This window comes from Oreochromis aureus, linkage group 10, assembly GCF_013358895.1.
Source record: "Oreochromis aureus strain Israel breed Guangdong linkage group 10, ZZ_aureus, whole genome shotgun sequence".
NCBI lineage: Eukaryota > Metazoa > Chordata > Actinopteri > Cichliformes > Cichlidae > Oreochromis > Oreochromis aureus.
In genome coordinates this window covers 10,337,982-10,356,058 of record NC_052951.1, presented here as the reverse complement: position 1 = coordinate 10,356,058, position 18,077 = coordinate 10,337,982, and the positions used below count along the sequence as shown (strand labels likewise).

The 18,077-nt window shown below is 40.0% G+C and overlaps 2 protein-coding genes across 2 annotated transcripts; one reads left to right on the top strand and one right to left on the bottom strand.

Moving 5' to 3' along the window:
* Positions 1–3,653: 3,653 nt before the first annotated feature.
* Positions 3,654–9,644, top strand: pcolcea (procollagen C-endopeptidase enhancer a). The gene is made up of 9 exons (XM_031751123.2): positions 3,654–3,822; positions 6,448–6,556; positions 6,644–6,902; positions 7,988–8,112; positions 8,213–8,349; positions 8,442–8,743; positions 8,832–8,909; positions 8,995–9,165; positions 9,299–9,644. The coding sequence occupies exons 1-9, from the start codon at positions 3,734–3,736 to the stop codon at positions 9,427–9,429; spliced, it is 1,401 nt and encodes a 466-aa protein (XP_031606983.1). The 5' UTR covers positions 3,654–3,733; the 3' UTR covers positions 9,430–9,644.
* A 630-nt stretch (positions 9,645–10,274) lies between these two features.
* On the bottom strand, positions 10,275–13,698 carry tmem88a (transmembrane protein 88 a). Its single transcript, XM_031751088.2, has 3 exons — positions 13,225–13,698; positions 11,906–12,231; positions 10,275–11,465 (listed from the first exon to the last, which is right to left on the bottom strand). The coding sequence occupies exons 2-3, from the start codon at positions 12,212–12,214 to the stop codon at positions 11,178–11,180; spliced, it is 597 nt and encodes a 198-aa protein (XP_031606948.1). The 5' UTR covers positions 12,215–12,231; positions 13,225–13,698; the 3' UTR covers positions 10,275–11,177.
* Between the last annotated feature and the right edge of the window lie 4,379 nt (positions 13,699–18,077).

Sequence of the window (18,077 nt, the reverse complement as noted above, 5' to 3'; positions counted from 1 at the left end):
CGTTTGTGCTTCCTGCGCTTTGTCCGTGTGCAACAATGGGGAAATGCAAATATGACTGCAAATCTGGGACCTGTGTGAATAAGCATACAGTTATTACCAATGCAAATGATATCCTTAATTGATCCTTATTATATGCAAGAGTGCCAAAAAAGACTATGTGAGACCTAAAGTCAGAAAAATGTGCCTCTCTGCATCCATTCAGTCTTGTTTATAGTCTCTTTTTAACTCCTTAAACTCACATTAAGACTCTCAAATCACTGAAAACTAAACAGCATGCACAACCAATTGCATGAGCATATAAATGAGCTAAGCTATAATGTAGCTCATTCACTGTAGTTAGTCTAATAAAGTAGGCACAAAACTTACACCTCCATATTAATCACGCACACTAAATTCTGTATCAGAAAACTAAGTCTCTTGAAACCAGAGAGCAAAAATACAAACTGTCAGGTGTGACAGAGACACACATGTACATCACAGAATGGGATATTGGGGGGTGCTCTCTAAAAATTTCTAACAACCTGCCAATATCTACTTCGGGTTTTGGAACCAGGGAAACCTATGAAGGAGTATTAGGATCATATTTTTAAAAATACAATAATTAAAGTTGAAATTTTGAGAACATAGAAATTTTAACAAATTTAACAATTTGTGAGAATGTACTACAATTTGTTTCAGGTAACACACAGATAATTTCTCTTTTAGCACATATACATTTTCTGGTAAGTATCGAAAATTAACAATTTTATCTTATTGTCGACAATTTTATTCCAAGGTCAAGCAGTATTTTACCTTTATTCTCGAATTTTCTACGTAATTCTAATAAATGCTCAATTAAAAAAACAAAAAAGCGTAAGTTAAAACGTTATCATTGTCGTTTCCGGTGGCTTTTATTTTGAAGAGTAGCTAAAGCAGTCATATTTCCTGCTATCGGTTCACTAAATATGAATTTCCTAGCCGACATATGTGATAAAAGAAGAAGAAAAAAGCTCTCCCGCACAGCTGCGCTAGCTCTAAATTAAGCACATAAAAGCAAAGCTTCATTTTGCACATTATTATCATGGCGCTCTCGAGCTGACTCTTCATTTGCTTCGTTAGCGCAAAACAGCCTTTCTGACAGAGTGGCTAAATGAACGACTGCACACGCTTCAAATGGAACAACTTGGACGAAGAAACAGAAAATGAGCTGCTATTACTCCGAAGATGATGACACAGAGAGAGGGGGGATAGACCGTTGTTGTTACACGACTTCACCATCTATTTGTGAGGGCGGCGATAAGAAATAACACTGCTCCCAAGATTCACGTTTTCACCGCTGGGTGTCGCCCTGTCTGCTACAAGATTACTTCACGTACAGTACAGACTGAAATTACTCACACTAAACTACCTGCCAGCATGCAAAAGCATAGATGCTGGCATGCAACACCTCGTTTATATCACCTCTGCATGCAACCAGTTACATCTGAATCTAACTTGTGCTTTTTATTTCTGAAAACCATGTCTGCCACTGCAGCATGAGGGGAAAAGCATGCATGTGAAAGGAATTAACTTTTTCTAGCTAGGATATTGTCATAAACATGTCTCGGACTTACTGGCAAATAATGATGTCTCCTGAGCAGCTACCATAAAATTTGAGGGAAGTCTGCAAGTATTAGGTGTGACAGGGTTTGCTTCATTTGAGCTGCTGTTAGATCTGACTTCAGTGAGACATCCTGTTATTGCTGTGAGCTTTTTGGCTCATTCACTGGAATATCCTAGTTTCCCCATAAGACACACAATGAAGTGCATCCAGGAAAAAGGCTATTATGCCTCAACGACTTCCCTCCTGAAAAGTGACAAACTCAGACAAAGCAGGACACAGTCATTCCAAGTCACCTCTGCATGTGCTTCCATCTAGTTATCACTGAGCTCCTACGAGACTTGGTCCTTACTGCAACGCACCACATGACTTGAGGAATGTTTTTTCTTTGTGAGGAACCATATTTAAACAGAACAGATGGCTCTACAGTTGCTTTAAAATCATCAGTTTGGATCCATCACCTTTACAGATGGATTCACACAACTGCACGCATTCTGGTTTTGTTTTTTTTCTCACCTCTGAAGCACAGTGTCACGTTAAATTGTGTTTCAGAGTTTAAAAAGAGAGGGAGAGAGATTAACAGCTTGCAAAAGGAAATGTGTGGATGTAATAACAGTAATGTGCTGGCTCAGGGAGGCATGGACGTGACCTAGCTCCAGGGTGCACACCAAAAACAACTTTTCACTTTTCTGGGACTGTCTCGCTGTCAAACTGTTTTAAGTTTGTTTTCCATTTTTCTCAGTCAGCGCACCCCTCCTCTTTTGCCTCAGCCGTCCATTCACTACAAGTCATCTCCTCCCCCGCTGCTGTTCCCTCTTGACTCCCCAGCAGGAATGTGGGGCCAGCTTGGAGGACTCTTTCAGGAGTTACAGCAGAAACCTACACTCTTGCATCGGATTACGGCTTAAAGGTCACTGTTACTCCCACACATATTGGCAGCGGCTGCACGGTTATGCAGACGCAGTACACCCCCCCCACCACCACCAGCAGACTCCTGTGCGCCTTTGCATTCCTTCCCCCGCTGACTCTTATCAAAGTCTTTGGGGTTAAACACAAACATAACACAGCACAACTGGGGAATGCTCATTTCTCAAACTGCAAAACAGACAAGCACCAAATCTGTCAAAAGTTTGGAAACCATGTGGCACAAAACCGCTTTCAAGTAATCTGGAACACCACAATGAAATCTGAACTATAAAATCTTACTGAACATCAAAAAAAAGAAAAGAAAAAAACTTCTTTGTGGAAACAGCTTTGCGATTTTACAGACTGTGTGCACCTTTTCCCTCAGAGTTTGATCAAGATGTCCACCTTTGTAGTCCATAAAAGTGGATAATTTTACATCAGCTTACCCTTCACAGGCCTCAGTAACGTAGGCAAAAGAGTTGGCTCATTACTGAATCTCAACAGAGAAAGGATACTCCCTTCTCTCAAGTGTTATTCTTGCCTTGGTGGCAAATAAACAGTCCTTGACTCAATGGAGCCAAAGGAGCTCCTGGGGCTTGGGGAAATAAGAGCGTCAGGTTTATTATCCTGTTAGAGCTTGTTTTGACTCCCACATGTATTTTTGATTCAACTAAGGCTTTTTTTGGTTAAGAAAAACATTCTTTTTTGCAAATTAAAGGTCTCACATCATGCTGTGGAATGTAAAGATTTCCTGTGCACGTACAGCCCATACAGCCTCAGGCTTTGCCTCTACCTGTGCCCCCTCTGTAATCAGGAGTCAAACACAGGCTGGAGTTCATTTTTCCTGAACTTTTAAGCATTTGAAGATCCAGAAACATCCAGACACAAAACTTTCCAGACTTCTGATACTGGAGCCCTTTGCTCCTCCTTCCTAGATGCTCTCACTGAGACTGAGACCAGACTTATTCTGGAAGAAACATCTGGCTCAAATTAAAGCCTTCTCCTCCGTCCCTCCCCACTCACGTCATCCCCCCCTCATGGTTATTTTTTGCAGCTTTAGCCCTTTCATCCTTATTGTCCATCTCTTCGTCCATTCTTGCCCCCCTACTCATTCATTCTCTCCGCCCATTCCGAGCCTCCTCCTCCTTCTCCTCCACCTCCTCCTCCTCCTCTGTCTTTCACCTCTTGCCTCCTGTTACCATCTTCCTTTTCTGCAAATAGTCTGGTTTGCTTTTTCTACGCAGCATCATGAAGCATATGAGCCATATCTGGGGTCTCTCCTTGCTCCTGTCTCTGAGTTTGGGATGGACAAAGGCCCAACAGGCCAATTTCACCAGGTGAGGTTGTATTTTAAATCAATTGTAATCGAGAACCTGCAGAAGAAAGCTTCTTGAAATTCACTCTATTTCTCAAATGCAGATATGTGAGGTGAAGATACTTTTGTTCGTTTTAACAAATATCAGCTGAGATAAAAAGACTCTGCTGCTTTGGAATTGAAATGATCTTTACTATGACATTTTAATTCAGTCCTGCTTCTGTACATTCTTTCCAGCTGACTGTTTAATTGGGCACAGAGCTGTCCTGTTGGTTTTGGGCTCATGATGTGTGGCGCACTGAGTCTGCAGAGGCTGAGGTGCCACAGATGTTAATGCTTTCAGCTCTGCCTGTGGGGTTGAATCAGAGAAACTTGGCTCTGGCTCTGTGCATTTAGGCTGTAATCAGCAGCTGTCTGAGTTTGCTGGGGTTCTGCTGTCTGAGCTGTAGTCTGGGAAAACAACAATGTTATGTTTCAATCTAATTTTAGTTTTCTAATTTTGGTTGTCCACGTTGCTGTTTTTGCCTCCTTACAATTTGTTTACTTCCTCTGAATGAGGCATGATTGAAAGATGTTTTATATTTCTTAAAAACTTTAACTCTCCAAAACTCTCTACACCACTAACTGTAAAATATCCCTTAACAGAAATGACTTCATAATAACTGACATTTTGTCAGTGGCTCCTAGTTTTACAAATGTATCCTTGCCAAAATAGGACATTTTTCTTCCTGGAAAGTACATTTTGACATTCAGCATTCCAGCAAAGCGTCCAAAACCTGAGCGTCAGCTGTAAAATATGCTAGTCAGCAATTTCCTTCTTATTTAGGCTAAGACAGTTAAGTTTTACGTCTCAGAAAGCAGTAAAAAAAGCAGCTAAGAAACATTTTAACATCCAGCAAGTAGTAGAGTATGTCCAACATATCCATCATATCAGTTTATGGAATTCAGTGGCATTCCTTTTATATTCAGTATTTAGACTCTGATTGGGTTTGAACTGACATAACAAATAACAACTGCAACTAGCTGCCCTGGCCCCATCTGCACTTTTACCCTTTGACTCATCGTTGCCTTTGGATTATCCCCAGTACATTTCCCTGGCCTACAATTATTCAACTCTTTACTTCAAGCTACTGACTAGTCACTTCATAGTTATGGACTACCAAAGCACTCGAGTTTAAATAAATAAAAATTAAAAATTAATATGTGCAACAACTGTGATGGTGTTGTCTCTAACCCTTACCAAATTTAGCTAGTTAGCCTCTGTTAGCGGCACACAATATCAAAGTCAGTCTGAGTCAAACAGTTATTTGATGTAAATACGCATATTGCACAAATGCAGGAACATCTCTATTTATCAAGCATTACAATCTTACCTTGTGGGTGTACTAGTTACGACAAGTTAGATAGCTTCTAACACCAAAGATAAGAGATAATGTTAGCTAGCAAGAAGCAGGAAACACCCACCTCTTTCTTGTTCATGTAAAGTTATGTTTTGTCCAAGGAACACATTGGGGATCAAAAGACACAACCATGATAACCAGTTTACATTAGTTATGCTAGCCCAAACTCAAACCATGCCTGGTTAGTTCAAACTCTGTTAAGTTTGAAAATCTTTTTACTGTATAAATGGACTAAGAAAAAGGCAGTTGTGTGACTGGCTGGATGAGGCTTGTATAGAAAAGCCCTCTGAGTTCTCAAATTGAATACAAAAGCAGCCTATAGGTGCAATTCTCTTTAAAACACACAAATAATAATGGGAGCAATTTATCTTACCAGAATGCTATTCAACATTAGACCAGAAGATCTGTGAATGAAACCACCAACCTACAGATTAGTGGACCTTAACGTCTCCCATTGGTAATGGAAGTCCAGCTGTGAAACTTCAACGTTAGCATTTTTGCCACTACCACCTTAGATTTTCAAAACTGAGAGATACTACATGCTAATGGCGAATCGTCATAGAAATAAAAAAAAAAAAGGCTAATGACTTCAATTAATCAAAAGTTCAGATTCCTATTTAGACGATAATTGACAAAAGAAAATCGCTATGTAGAGCCACACGTATAACCATATAATCAAAAGTCTTTTTGCAATCACAAGATTTTCCTCTTGCTGGACTTGAAAAAGAATGCAAAGTACTTCTGCGCTGGCTTCTGTCTTTAAAGCAGAAAGCCACAGACATCTTTTATATACAGTCTCTGGCTCTATTTCCTGAGGTACAGCCAAGCTAAGACTATAAATCGATTTATAGGCTTTATAAATGACTGATATAGAGTAAACAAGGCTCTGTCAGAAGAAGTCATCTTAATTTAATTATGATCCTGTTACAGAGCTCGAGTGCTGACTCCAACTTGATTGAAGTGTGATTATTGTTGTTTTTTTCATTCTTTCCCTGTTTTAGTGTCAATTAAACAACAGACTTTAATTGAGAAAAAACACTGCAAGAATACACGTAGCAACATCTACACCCTGTGATTAAATCATCATATAATGAAAATTTCCATTTGCTTACACTAATTTCTTCCAGTAAATTCCTACAACAACAACCACAACAGCCAAGAGTTCATTTAGTCAGCCAACTAGAGGATGTCAGTCTCTTTAGGACTCTGCTTGAGATTTCCATTTCTCACTGTCTCCTTTACCACAGGCCTGTGTTCTACTGCGGAGGAGACATGGTTGCAGAATCAGGCTTAGTCGGAAGTGAAGGGTTCCCAAGCTTCTACAAACCAAACACCAAATGTACCTGGCGCATCACCGTGAGTCACTCTCCCTTCCCCAAGCCTGAGTTCTCCAGTTTTGCCAAGCTTTCTGTGTCTGACTCATGTGATCTCGATGCTTTCCAGGTCCCAGAGGGAAACGTGGTAACGCTCTCCTTTCGCATTTTTGACCTCGAGGCTGACTCACAATGCCGCTACGACTATCTGGATGTTTACAATGGACATTCCAACTTGGTGCAAAAACTGGGTCGCTTCTGTGGAACTTTCCGACCCGGGGCCCTCATTTCAACCACAAACATGATGATGCTGGAGATGGTGACTGATGACGAGACGCAGAGTCGAGGATTTTTGGCCTATTTCACTGCAGTCAAACCCTACGTATCTGGTATGTGGTCACATGATGAAGCTGTTTTGTTTTTTTGTTTTTCATTATAATGCCATGTATGCATTCCCAAATAATCCCAACCATTCATTATAAACCAGTGCCTGAATGTAGCATATATTTTTGATCTTCGTTACCATGACCACAATTTCTAATGAGGTAATTTTGCCTTAAATCAAAGTTAAGCTTAATTAAATAGTTAATCTCCTCTTCTTCTTGGCCTCTTGCATCCTCAGCTTTAAGTGGTGGCAAACCTAAAACCACAGTAATAATAATAACAATAATAATAAAACATTTGAAAGCACTGCAGAGGTTCTCAATATACATTAGTTTAACAACATTTATAACTCCTATAATTTTTATAAATCCCAGTTTATGTCTGTTTTGGATTTAAACTATAAAAATGACTATATTCTTTGAAACTATTGGCAAGTGCAGCTTTCATAGTTTAGGAATGAAGTTTTTACAGTGTTAAAGAAAACAGGAAGTCTCCCACCTCACTCAGCTTTCACAGTACTGTTGTAAGGGAGCAGAATAATAAGTAGTGAATTTCTTTGCATTAAAACCTTCATTAGCAAATTATTACTGGTAATTAAAGTAACCTCTGGCAAATGATCTGAAACATATCATTAAAAGTAACAGGAGGCAGAACCATCGACAGTCTGGATTCAGCAGATAGATGTTGAGTATCAAGACTAAGATTAGTCTTCAGACTTTTCTTTTTTTTGTTTGGAAGAGCTTATAATTAAGTTTCAATAATAGGCTTCAAATGTGACCCTGAGTCATGCTGCTCCAGCGACCTCCAGCAGTACCCTGGGGGCTCATCAGATATTGTGTAATAATAGTAAAAGGCGGGGCCAGCATAGAGGCCAAAGTATGATGCTACACCCCTGAGCTTGCACAATGTATTTTAAAAAGTGTTCCAGCCAACAGGCTAGATTAGGAATATCAGCTCGAAATGTTGAAATGTATATCTTTGTTATAAATGTGAAATGTCTTATTTGATATTAATGGTGCAGACAGCTTTAAGAATAATTTACAAGTGTCTTCATTTAGCATCCTAATGACGTGTTTACGACTTGTTTCAGACCAACAGTTCTGTGGGGGGAGGATAACAAAAGCCCAGGGAGAGATCAAGACACCCAACTGGCCCGACAAAAAATACGACCCAGGAACCAGCTGCTCCTGGCTGATCACTGTGGACCCTAATATGGTCGGTGGCAAGCTCACTCCCAGTGTGCAGACACTGTATAGGCCAAAATCCCTTACTTTGATTAACTGAATTTTTATACTTGTGTCTCTTTGGATACCAGGTGATCCACGTGAATTTTGATAAGTTTGCCTTGGAGGATGACGCTTATTGTCGCTTTGACTATGTGGCATTCTTTAATGGCGGAGAGAGGGATGACTCACGTCTGATTGGAAAATACTGTGGCGATCAGGTCCCAGAGTGAGTGATAGAAATTTCTGAAGCCTTTAAAGTCGTTTTAAAATAGCCATTTCTAATTTTACACCTCATCCTTTTTCCTGTCTCGTTCCTAGACCTATTGTTACCAGCGGAAATGTGCTACTGGTCCAGTTTGTCTCAGACCTCAGTGTGACGTCTGATGGGTTCCTCGCCCGCTTTACCAGCATCCCACGTGGTTCTCACATACCAACAGTCAACTCAGGACAGACTACAAGATACAGTCCCCCAGTACCTCCTGTCAAACCTGCACATCCTTCTACCCCCATAGAAGCAACCACCAAATATGTGCCAGCTCCTGTCCCTAGGTCCACTCCAAGCCCCAAACCAGTAAAGACTGCTAGAGATCCTAATGCAAAGTCAAATGGAAAGAGGCCTGGTAGGTAAATGTACAAAATAAAAATAAAAAAGTTAACAACTGGTATCACTAAAAATATATTATTTCTTTTTCACTATTTTCTTATTAGTGCCTCAAAATCCACTCTGTGCCAAAGCCTGCAAAAGAAATGGAACAATCAAGACTAGTTTCTGTGCCAGTGAATTTGGTAAGTTTCCTGCTGTTGACATATACACACACACATGCATTATCAATCAGATGTTACGTTCTGACTGACCCCACCTTTTTTCCAGTATTAACCGGGAAGGTGACCTCTGTGGCCCCGAGGCCCCGAGGTGCTCTTCAGATTACTGTGTCCCTCATCAAGGCCTACAAAGCAGGCCGGCTAACCATAACACAAGTTGGAGAGACCATGTCAGTTAAGCTGATGTCACAGTGCAAGAAGTGCCCGTTGCTCCGCAAAGGTAGGTTGTTGCTTATTTTTTAATTCGTATTATCCAGGCACTGGAGATCAGCAGTATTGTCTTTAACTCAACAAACATAACCTCATTTAATCTTAATGTTTGTGGGTTTTTTGTTTTTTTTACATTCTCACAGGTGTCAACTACATCATCATGGGTCAGGTGAATGAACAGGGACAGGGTACCCTGGAACCTGGTGCATTCACAGCTCTCTACAAACCCCCACACCACAAATTGTTAGTGAATATCAGCAAACAACCCTGTTAACCTCAGATACCTGTCCAGACCAGAAAATGGAAACACAGATCCAGACATTTTAATGTGAAATGCAGCTCTTTCAAAGCACTATATTACAGGAATACATAACTTCGCTGTTGTACCGCAAATTAATTAAAGGACGGCAATTGTAATGTCTTATTCAAAACTCTGCCAAACCTTATGTTTCTAATTTATAACTGAATAAAGGTTTTATATCTCTTTCATCTCGTTTATCTGACTGGCCACTTTGTGTGTGTGTGTATATATCAACTGTGACACTTACAGTTAGAATGATGTCTCTGACTCCACCTTGTGGATTTAAAGAGTAAGAGCAACCTGCACATTATGAATCGGATAATCATGGCTTTAGATGAAGAAAATGTATTGTCATTCATAAACATAGAGACCAGTTTACCTTCAGGAGATCCACACCTCTTTGGACCTCTCTGCATAAAAACAATGTTTTACAGGGAAGAAACTTTTTTTTTATTGGAAGATTCTGAAGCCAGGAATGACAAAGTCAATTTTCAAAAGATATATCAAGAAATTCCTCAATTTTATTAACAAAGGAAATGGAATTGCTCATTTCTTCTTTGCAGTTTTTATAGCTTGCAAAACCGTTTGAACCACTGAATACTTTGAGGGCCAGGGTCTGGCAGACTGACCTTATATTTGAGACCCGTGGTTCCTATTAAAAATCTCAAGAGGTGATAAAGTCTTTGGTCGTAAAGTCTAAACCAAGATGTCAAGTTTTTCAAAAAGGTTTCGAACTGAGGTACAATCAAGATGTCTACAAATTCCTGTTCTGACCTCATATAACTAGAGTGCAACCAAAAAATGTTCTGTACTTTTGCTTTTTTTAATTATTACTGAAGTTTATTAGTATAAATGTGTTTCACACGGCTATACCAGAGCATCACAAGTTGTAGAAATAACAGAAAGAAAAATAACAGAGTACTCCTACCATCAGTGACACAGCAGGGATGTGGCTTTTTATGTCCAAGTGATAAGTCCAGTGTAACAGACAATCACCTGTGAAAAAGCTGACATCCCCATATACCCTCTTTGCTCTCTAGCAGCTTGTTATGTGGGTTGTTGGTGGCAGTTTGTCCACTACCCAGTCTTCTCCTCATTCTTAAATTCTATCTTCAGTTTCATCCCTAGCATCCTCTTCTGCCACACCAACACTCTGCATGTCCTCCTTCACCATATTCAGCATTTGGCCCACATTTGTAATTTTCTTTGGGCTACCTTTGGCTTTGACTAATGAGGCTGAGTTGCAGTCTAGCTGCCTCAACTAAGCCACAGGTCTAACTTATGACCCCAGACACTTGCCGTATCCTAAGTCAGTCTCAGGTCATACCCTTTGAGCCACATCTGGCCCACACTAAATTTTATGTAGCTCATGTCATGAGTTTTTCCTGCATCTGGCCAAAAGTATATGTCACTGAGTTAACTGAGCTATCAGGGGCAGGTTTTTTTTCTGTGTAAAACAAAAAAAAAGCTGAGTGACACTTTATTGTAAAAAAAAAAAAACTTTACTGTATAAAAGAAAAGAAAAGAAAATGTAAAAAAATTAAATACATTGAAACTGTAATCAAAAAGCAATTGTGACTCTTAAACAATGAATATGAATGATTAAATGTGATGGATTTTTACAATGGCTACAGAAAAAGGACATATAAAAGTAGATTTCGTTATAAAGCAGGCAACTTGATAATATAACCATATACAATCCTCCTCTCCACTCCTCTCATCTACACCCAGATGCTACCCTTCCCCTGTCTCTCCATTGCATCCTGTTGACTAAAGCAGCTCCCCGGACCTTGCTTCTGATTGCGTTGGGTGGGCAGGTTCTTGTACACAGCCCGGCTGTAGGGGATGAAGCACAGGCCCAGCTGGAGGTGTCGGGCCAGACGGCAGTAGGCCGCCAGCGCCAAGACCAGCAGAGGGGTGAGCAGCAGAAAGCCCACCACCAGCAGGGCTATGCAGGCTGTGTCGTCCAGCAGCTCTGAACAGTACAGGGATGTTCCATGGGGCTGCACCTGAAGGAGAAGGGATGAAGGGTCACAGAGGCCATTCACACCAAACCATCATCAGCACTAACTCTAAGAAGTGTTTGTATATGTAAAGGGCTCACACTAGTGATGAACAACACTGTTGGCATGCAGTGTGCTGTTTGTGAGGGCCTAAATCTCACAGCGACCTAGAGCAGCTTAGTAAATAAGCTCTGGGAGGCTCCAGAAACAGCTGAGAAAACAGCGTCAAATCTCTGGAAATAAAGGAATTCCTTTCTTTTTTTTGGCATTCCAACATAAGAGTTTGATTAACAATCGACATCAAGAGGTGCAAGTCCAATGTTTGGCTTTATAAACTGTGATTACCAGCAGAATTTAGTTTTTAACACAATTTCTTTCTACCTTTTAAAACAGCATTTTCTTTCACTAAATCAAAGATAATTATATAAATATATATTTATATTTACTGTGGAGTGGCAGAGAAAGCCGAATATGATCATGGTCAGCGCAGGGGTGAGGATGATGCCGAACAAGATGCTCGCCAGACTGAAATTGATCAGAGCGATGATCATATTCTGTGCAGTGACCAGCACGGAGCACGCCCAGCAGTCCAGAGAGCCCCTCAACTCCACAGGGGGGTCAGCGGCTTCGCTCCCTCTGTGATAGTAAGGCGGCGGCACCACGACCCCTGACCCCGATCTGGAGGAGAACCGTGCTTCGGAGCGGGCCTGCTCAGACATCGTTTTCTCCAGCGTCCCGTTCCGTGAGAGGCTCATCTTCTTTGTGGTCTGTTCTGCATAGAAAAACACACAACTCATTCATGCAGCTAGACAATCCACAAAACAACCTGGATCAGCATGACTTTATTTTAATCCCGACGTTATCGATCTCATCTTGGGTCTCTACTTGTCTCTGATTGTCTGTTAAAAACCTTCCCTCTCCCTGCATGCTCTGATTCTGATTCAGTCCGCCCGCTACAAAGATGGAAAGTTACAGAATATTAAACCATATTATGCAATAGGTCCCTGAAATATTGTGGCAAAAGATATGGAAAGTCAACACGAAATAACCGCACAGCTCTAAGTGCAAGGAAATTAACTTCCCTGACTCCACCTCCGACCCCCTCCCAAAACAATGAGCCAGGAGCATCTGGAAAAGTTTGAAAAAATTCCACTACTCACCGAAGTGTCACAACAATGTCACAATTTTATTCATGAAATGTTGGGTGTGAGCTTTTAACTCCTACATTTCAGTTCATTCAAGTGTTTCCACACAGTAAAGAGGATCAATAACACTACTTCCCTCTGATCTGTGCTGCACTGACAGCTGCTGTTATTCACCAGTGTGAAATCTTTCACTTTGGCATTTCAACCTCACCCTTCAATCGACTGTCCAGTTAGGTGTTAAGATTATAAAAAAAATCTCTTCTAAAACTAGATTATTGTGCATTATATGGAAGTCAAAGAGTACAACATGAATAACAACTATCACATGGGTTAAAGTCAATGAAAAGTTGAAGTGGCTTTTTGAGTATTAAAAAAAAAATGTATAAAAGGCTTACACAAGATTTTAACAGGTAAATCTTTCCTTCGATCTGGGATGGCCTTTTGGAGACATTGTAGAAAATGTTTGCTTCCAGATCAAAATGAACCCTACTGAATGGCATTGATTTAGTGTGTACACATTCAAATAAAATGAGCTGTTTTGTTCCAGCATGTTTTTATTTTTTTTTAAAAAGAAAGAAGAAAGGAAAGGAAAAATAAAGGATGGATCCTGTCATGCTTACTTGCGTTATAAACCTGATGACCTTCCCCGGTGTAGCTCAGTAGTGGCAGCAGCAGATGAAGAGAATTTCAAGAATTTCCTCCTGATGTGCGTCTTCTCCGACTAAAAATCCAGATTTCGAACGTATATCCAAGTAGAGGTGGAGTTTCTACCCCTCGGCTAAATCTTCTTCTGTGCTCAGGGCTAATTGTACAAACTAATAATAATAATAATAAGAATAAGAAGAAGAATAAGAAGAAGAAGAAGAATCAGGAATCTGTCAGCAGTTTGGACTTTAGAGCTGTCAGAAAAAAGCTCTACAGGCTGGTGGCAAATTGTGCTTTCCTACGGGCTTCAGCGCTTCCTTCCCTGACATGCTTTTCCTTCCCTTTTTAAGATTTTCACTCTGACTCGAGTTTTGAGATCCAAGCCAGTGTGTGAGCCTGTATCCTGTGTTGCCTCCAATGGACAGAAAGAAGGCTGGGCTGTGTTAAAGGCTGATGTTAGGTTTGTTGGGCAGAGGTGCAGTGGAGGGGTTTATATATGATAACCCCTGAGAGGAAGGGGGAGGGAGGAAGAGTGTTTATTTGGATGGATTAGAGGAGTTATATGCAGCCCAGTCTGCAACACTTTACACCTTTGCTGAGCTTTTTCTTCACTGTCAAGTCCCGATAAGGTCCTGTTCAAAATCCAAAACAGCTCATTTTATATCGCTTTTCATGCCAAAAGAGAAGAAAAAAATTATAAACCCATTCTGGGAGAAGTCATACTGAGAGTCTGACAGAAGATGCAGACTTGCTATATTTACATTTCAACCACTTGGCAATATAGCCTGATGTAAGATGTTAAAGGCACAGACAGACTTACATAAGGTTTCTTCCCAGTGCGGGAGTGACAGGGGTTTGGCCCTTGACCCTGTGATGAAAAACAGATCTGCTCTTTCAGAAAACATAAGGAAATGAGGAAGCGGGGGAACACTTGCTAACTTAGACGTGGGGAAAGAGGCTATCATGGGACTGATAAGAAGCCACAGGGGCTCAGATCAAAGGGTGAAATTAGTATTTTGCTATGAAGTCTAATTTTATTTTATTTATTTTTTTTAAAAAGGTCACTGTATACACCTTTGTTTATTTATTTTTTAACAAGGGGTAGATCTATAAAGTCCCCAAAGAGAATGAGAGTATTTTAATGGCCGCTACAAAGAGGACTGATCAAAGAGCTCTTGGCGTTTAATCTGTGGGTTTAAAAAAGAAAGAGGGGATGGGGAACAGAGAAGGTGACGGGGGTCAACCAGTGTTTTTGCCATTAGCAGTGCCACAGCGTGAGTTGTTTGCATGTGCATGTGAGTGTATGAGAGGGCTGGTAGAGGAAGACCAGTCTTCCTGTCCTTGGATCCGGGATATCCGCTGCTGTGTCCACGCTCTACACTGTGATGAGCACAGGTCTGGCAATCTCATACCCGTGAGACAGAAAGAATGACACTCTCATTGCATGTGGCGCCTGTCTTCAAACAGTTTCATGTAAGTCTACATCTGTTATATTATTTTGGTTCATTATCATTGTATAAGTAATATGTAGTGTTACTTCTTTTGGTCACTTTGCAGTGACTTCATTGTTTTACTGTATGACTCAGATGACTTATTGCTATATTTGAATTACTTTCCTGCTGAACTCGAGAGCAGCTGCAGCTTGTAGCTTTGACAAGGTGCTATCAGGAAAGTGTTGGAGGGAAAAATAAACGAGCTGTGTGCTCGCCTCCCTCAACATCAACTCTGAGGGAAGCACAGTGTCCAGTGGAGCCACTCAGTGGCCATAAGCAGACTGACAGAAGTGCAGCTGGCACATTTAAATGCTGGATCAGATCCTTCAGGATCACAAGACCTCATTGTTGCACAGATTTGCCTTCAAAAGTGAAAAAAAAATTGTGAACTTGGCAAACTAAAATAAAAATAAAAATGTTATCCTTCGTTTCAGTATTTGTTAGTTTGGCTTTATAGCTAACACTTTTTTAAATTAATACTGAGTTTGACAGGAACGATAGTGGAATCTTTGTTAAAAATCAAAGAGATTGTATTTAGTAATTAATGGATAATGCAAATTTGATGGTGACAAAGTGCTCCATCAAGTGCATAGTGAGATTATTTTAATTTTTAGAAAATTAAAATTTTGATGTACTGGTTCTAGAAAAAGAGGCAACTGCATCACCAATAACATGAGGTTTTATTCTCCTGTAAAACTAATTTTACTTTGAAACTATTCAAATTAATAAAAGATTCAGACAGAAGCAAGTCTATGGAAAAAGATACCATATAAAATAAGTCGTGTTTTTAAACGGTTATGCAGTTGCTTATAAACTTCTGCACCTCCACACTGGAATAGAGTTGGGTTGCAAAGCAGCTTGCAGAGCCATCCACGACTGTGGGCAGGCAAAGCTACTTTTAAGATTTTCTCATAGAACGCGAATAGAGGCCGTAGCTTACCCATCAGGTAACAGGAGTACACTCATATTGAGCTAATCTCAAAGAGATCAGAGAGGGTTAGGTCATCGATGGGACTCCAAAAAAGAAATGAAACGTCGAAAAAAATCATTGTGGGATAATTTATCAAAACATTTTATTTTCTTGAACAACCATACAATATGTCACAGAAAAATCACAGAGGGATTTAAGACAGGTCTGGCTCAGGTTTTTTCTTCTATGTGAGTTCTTTTTTAAACAGTAAGTGCAGCATAAATCAAACAAGTCAAGAGGGGGGGAAAAAAAGCATTATTACACCCTCCAAATAATCCTAATAATGAAGACAAGACACGAAAAACCTCGACGCCATTAAAAGTCACATCCCTAAAAGTCTCTGCAAAAGTGTCAAGAGTTACAACTACTGCTAATGCTCATCATAAAATCACTAATGCCTCACAAGATTATGAATTTCATACAATGGAAAAAAAAATGTTAAAAAAGATCTCGTATTTATCTGTTAGATACAGTACAAAGACATCATTCCATTTCTGTTACCAGTGAACTGTGTTGAAATGGTTCTGAGCACCAAATGGTTGGTTTGAGTTGTATCACTGACTTATGTTCATATATCATTATATGCTGTTTAATGAGGGGGCACTGAGGCAAGGAGGGGTCTAGCACCATGAAAATTAAACCACCCCCCTGATTGCACTTCCCCTATCAACACATTATGACCATACTACATTTTTAAAATACCTTGTAGCCCCTTGTCAAGTGACGTATCCTTTGATATGCAATAAATATATAAGAAAACGACAATGTACAGTATAAATAATGTCACAATTTACAATTTTCCATTTTCTCTGTGATCCAAAAAAACTGAAACTGACAACAAAAAAAGAGGTATAAAAGTGGGAAAGATTTCCCATTGCAGTTATTTAAACTACAGTGAAACAAGATATTTTTAGGGTGTATTTTAATATAGCAACAACAAAAACAAATGACTGAGGTGGACGAGTCCGACCAAAGACGAGTTAAAATTTCTGATTGAGAACAAATCTACAGTCTTCTAGCAAACCTGAAAACAGATACATTATGTACATTGAATGGTGTGCACAGACTAATGAGGGGCAGAGGTATGATGTGGAAGATGTCATTCGTGGGCATTCTATTATAATGGTTATACGACAGTGAGGTTGAACCGCCATCCAAATTCAAAAACAGACCCGAGCCTCTGGACTGAGCACTAAAGACAACGGCAGGAAGAAAAGCTGCTGAATATACTTTGAAGCAGCGCTAGGTCCATAGAGCATGGTAACCAGCCTTCCAGCGTCACACTACATTACAGAGCACGCGTGAGATTTTTAGCTTGTAGCTTAGAATTTTAAAAAAGTGTCTGTGACAAAATTACTTGTATTTATAAACAAAAAACAACATCACTATAGATTGCATTAATATGTGACGTAAAATCTCAACATGTGAAGCTACATAAACTTTGGCACATTTTGTAGCCAAGTAAAAGTGAACGCAAAATACAAGAAGGTTATATGAACAATAAATGTGCCATTACTAATATAAGCAATAAAATTAATTAATGACAATGAAAATCATTTGATGTACTGTTAACAAAGAAATCTGGGTCTTTCCTGTCATATTTACATTCAGCCGCTCTTGAACATGCAATACTGTTCAAAAGTTTTGGGTCACTTTTTCTTTTTTTTAAAGTAATTTGTTTTTAGAAAAAAATTGAAATTACTTAATAATTATTAGTTTCAATTTGACACATTGTAAATGATGATCAGTGACCACTGGAATCGTTAACTATACATCATTAGTGACTATTTTAATGGAGGGCTGTTTTCAAGAAGCATCGTGTGTTCCAGCGGTACACTGTGTTACCTAATACAAGTTTATTAAGTTAAAAGGCTAAGTGATCATGCTCGGAAGCTGGAGCATTGGCCTTTGTTTGACTGATTGCAGCTGCTTCATCAGAAGGTTTATGTTCTAAATAATGAAGCTATTAATGAAGGCCAGAATCCTGGAGTCACCTCTTCACTGCCGACACTGAGACGGACGTTATGTACAGGGGTGCACATAAGTGGTCCGCAGGTGCGCATTCGCTGTCAAAATAAAAGACGCGCACCAGATAAGAAGTTGCAACGCGCGTCTGCGTACATAAGATTTTCTGGAGGAGGACAGACATTTGTTTAGAACTCTTAAAGATGTTGAAGAAGCAAGCTCCTTTAAGCAATTACTTTGGTGTTCCTCCACCTCCAAAGAAATGTCAGAAGGAGTCCGAACCGCAAAAGAAGCGCGTATTCTCGGAAAAGTGGTTGCAGGAGGTGAGCTGGCTTCAAACAAATGATGAACGCACAGAGATGTGGTGCAGGATATGCCGTGAAAATCCCAATCTAGCGGA

What these genes read in the sequence shown, in the direction of transcription:
- pcolcea (XM_031751123.2), top strand. Translation starts at nt 3,734, where the DNA reads ATGAAGCATATGAGCCATATCTGGGGTCTCTCCTTGCTCCTGTCTCTG. An exon ending in CAACAGGCCAATTTCACCAG is followed by an intron (nt 3,823 to 6,447) that starts GTGAGGTTGTAT and finishes CCTTTACCACAG; the next exon opens with GCCTGTGTTCTACTGCGGAG. An exon ending in TGTGGCGATCAGGTCCCAGA is followed by an intron (nt 8,350 to 8,441) that starts GTGAGTGATAGA and finishes TCTCGTTCCTAG; the next exon opens with ACCTATTGTTACCAGCGGAA.
- tmem88a (XM_031751088.2), bottom strand. Translation starts at nt 12,214, where the DNA reads ATGAGCCTCTCACGGAACGGGACGCTGGAGAAAACGATGTCTGAGCAG. An exon ending in GCTTTCTCTGCCACTCCACA is followed by an intron (nt 11,466 to 11,905) that starts GTAAATATAAAT and finishes CTTCTCCTTCAG; the next exon opens with GTGCAGCCCCATGGAACATC.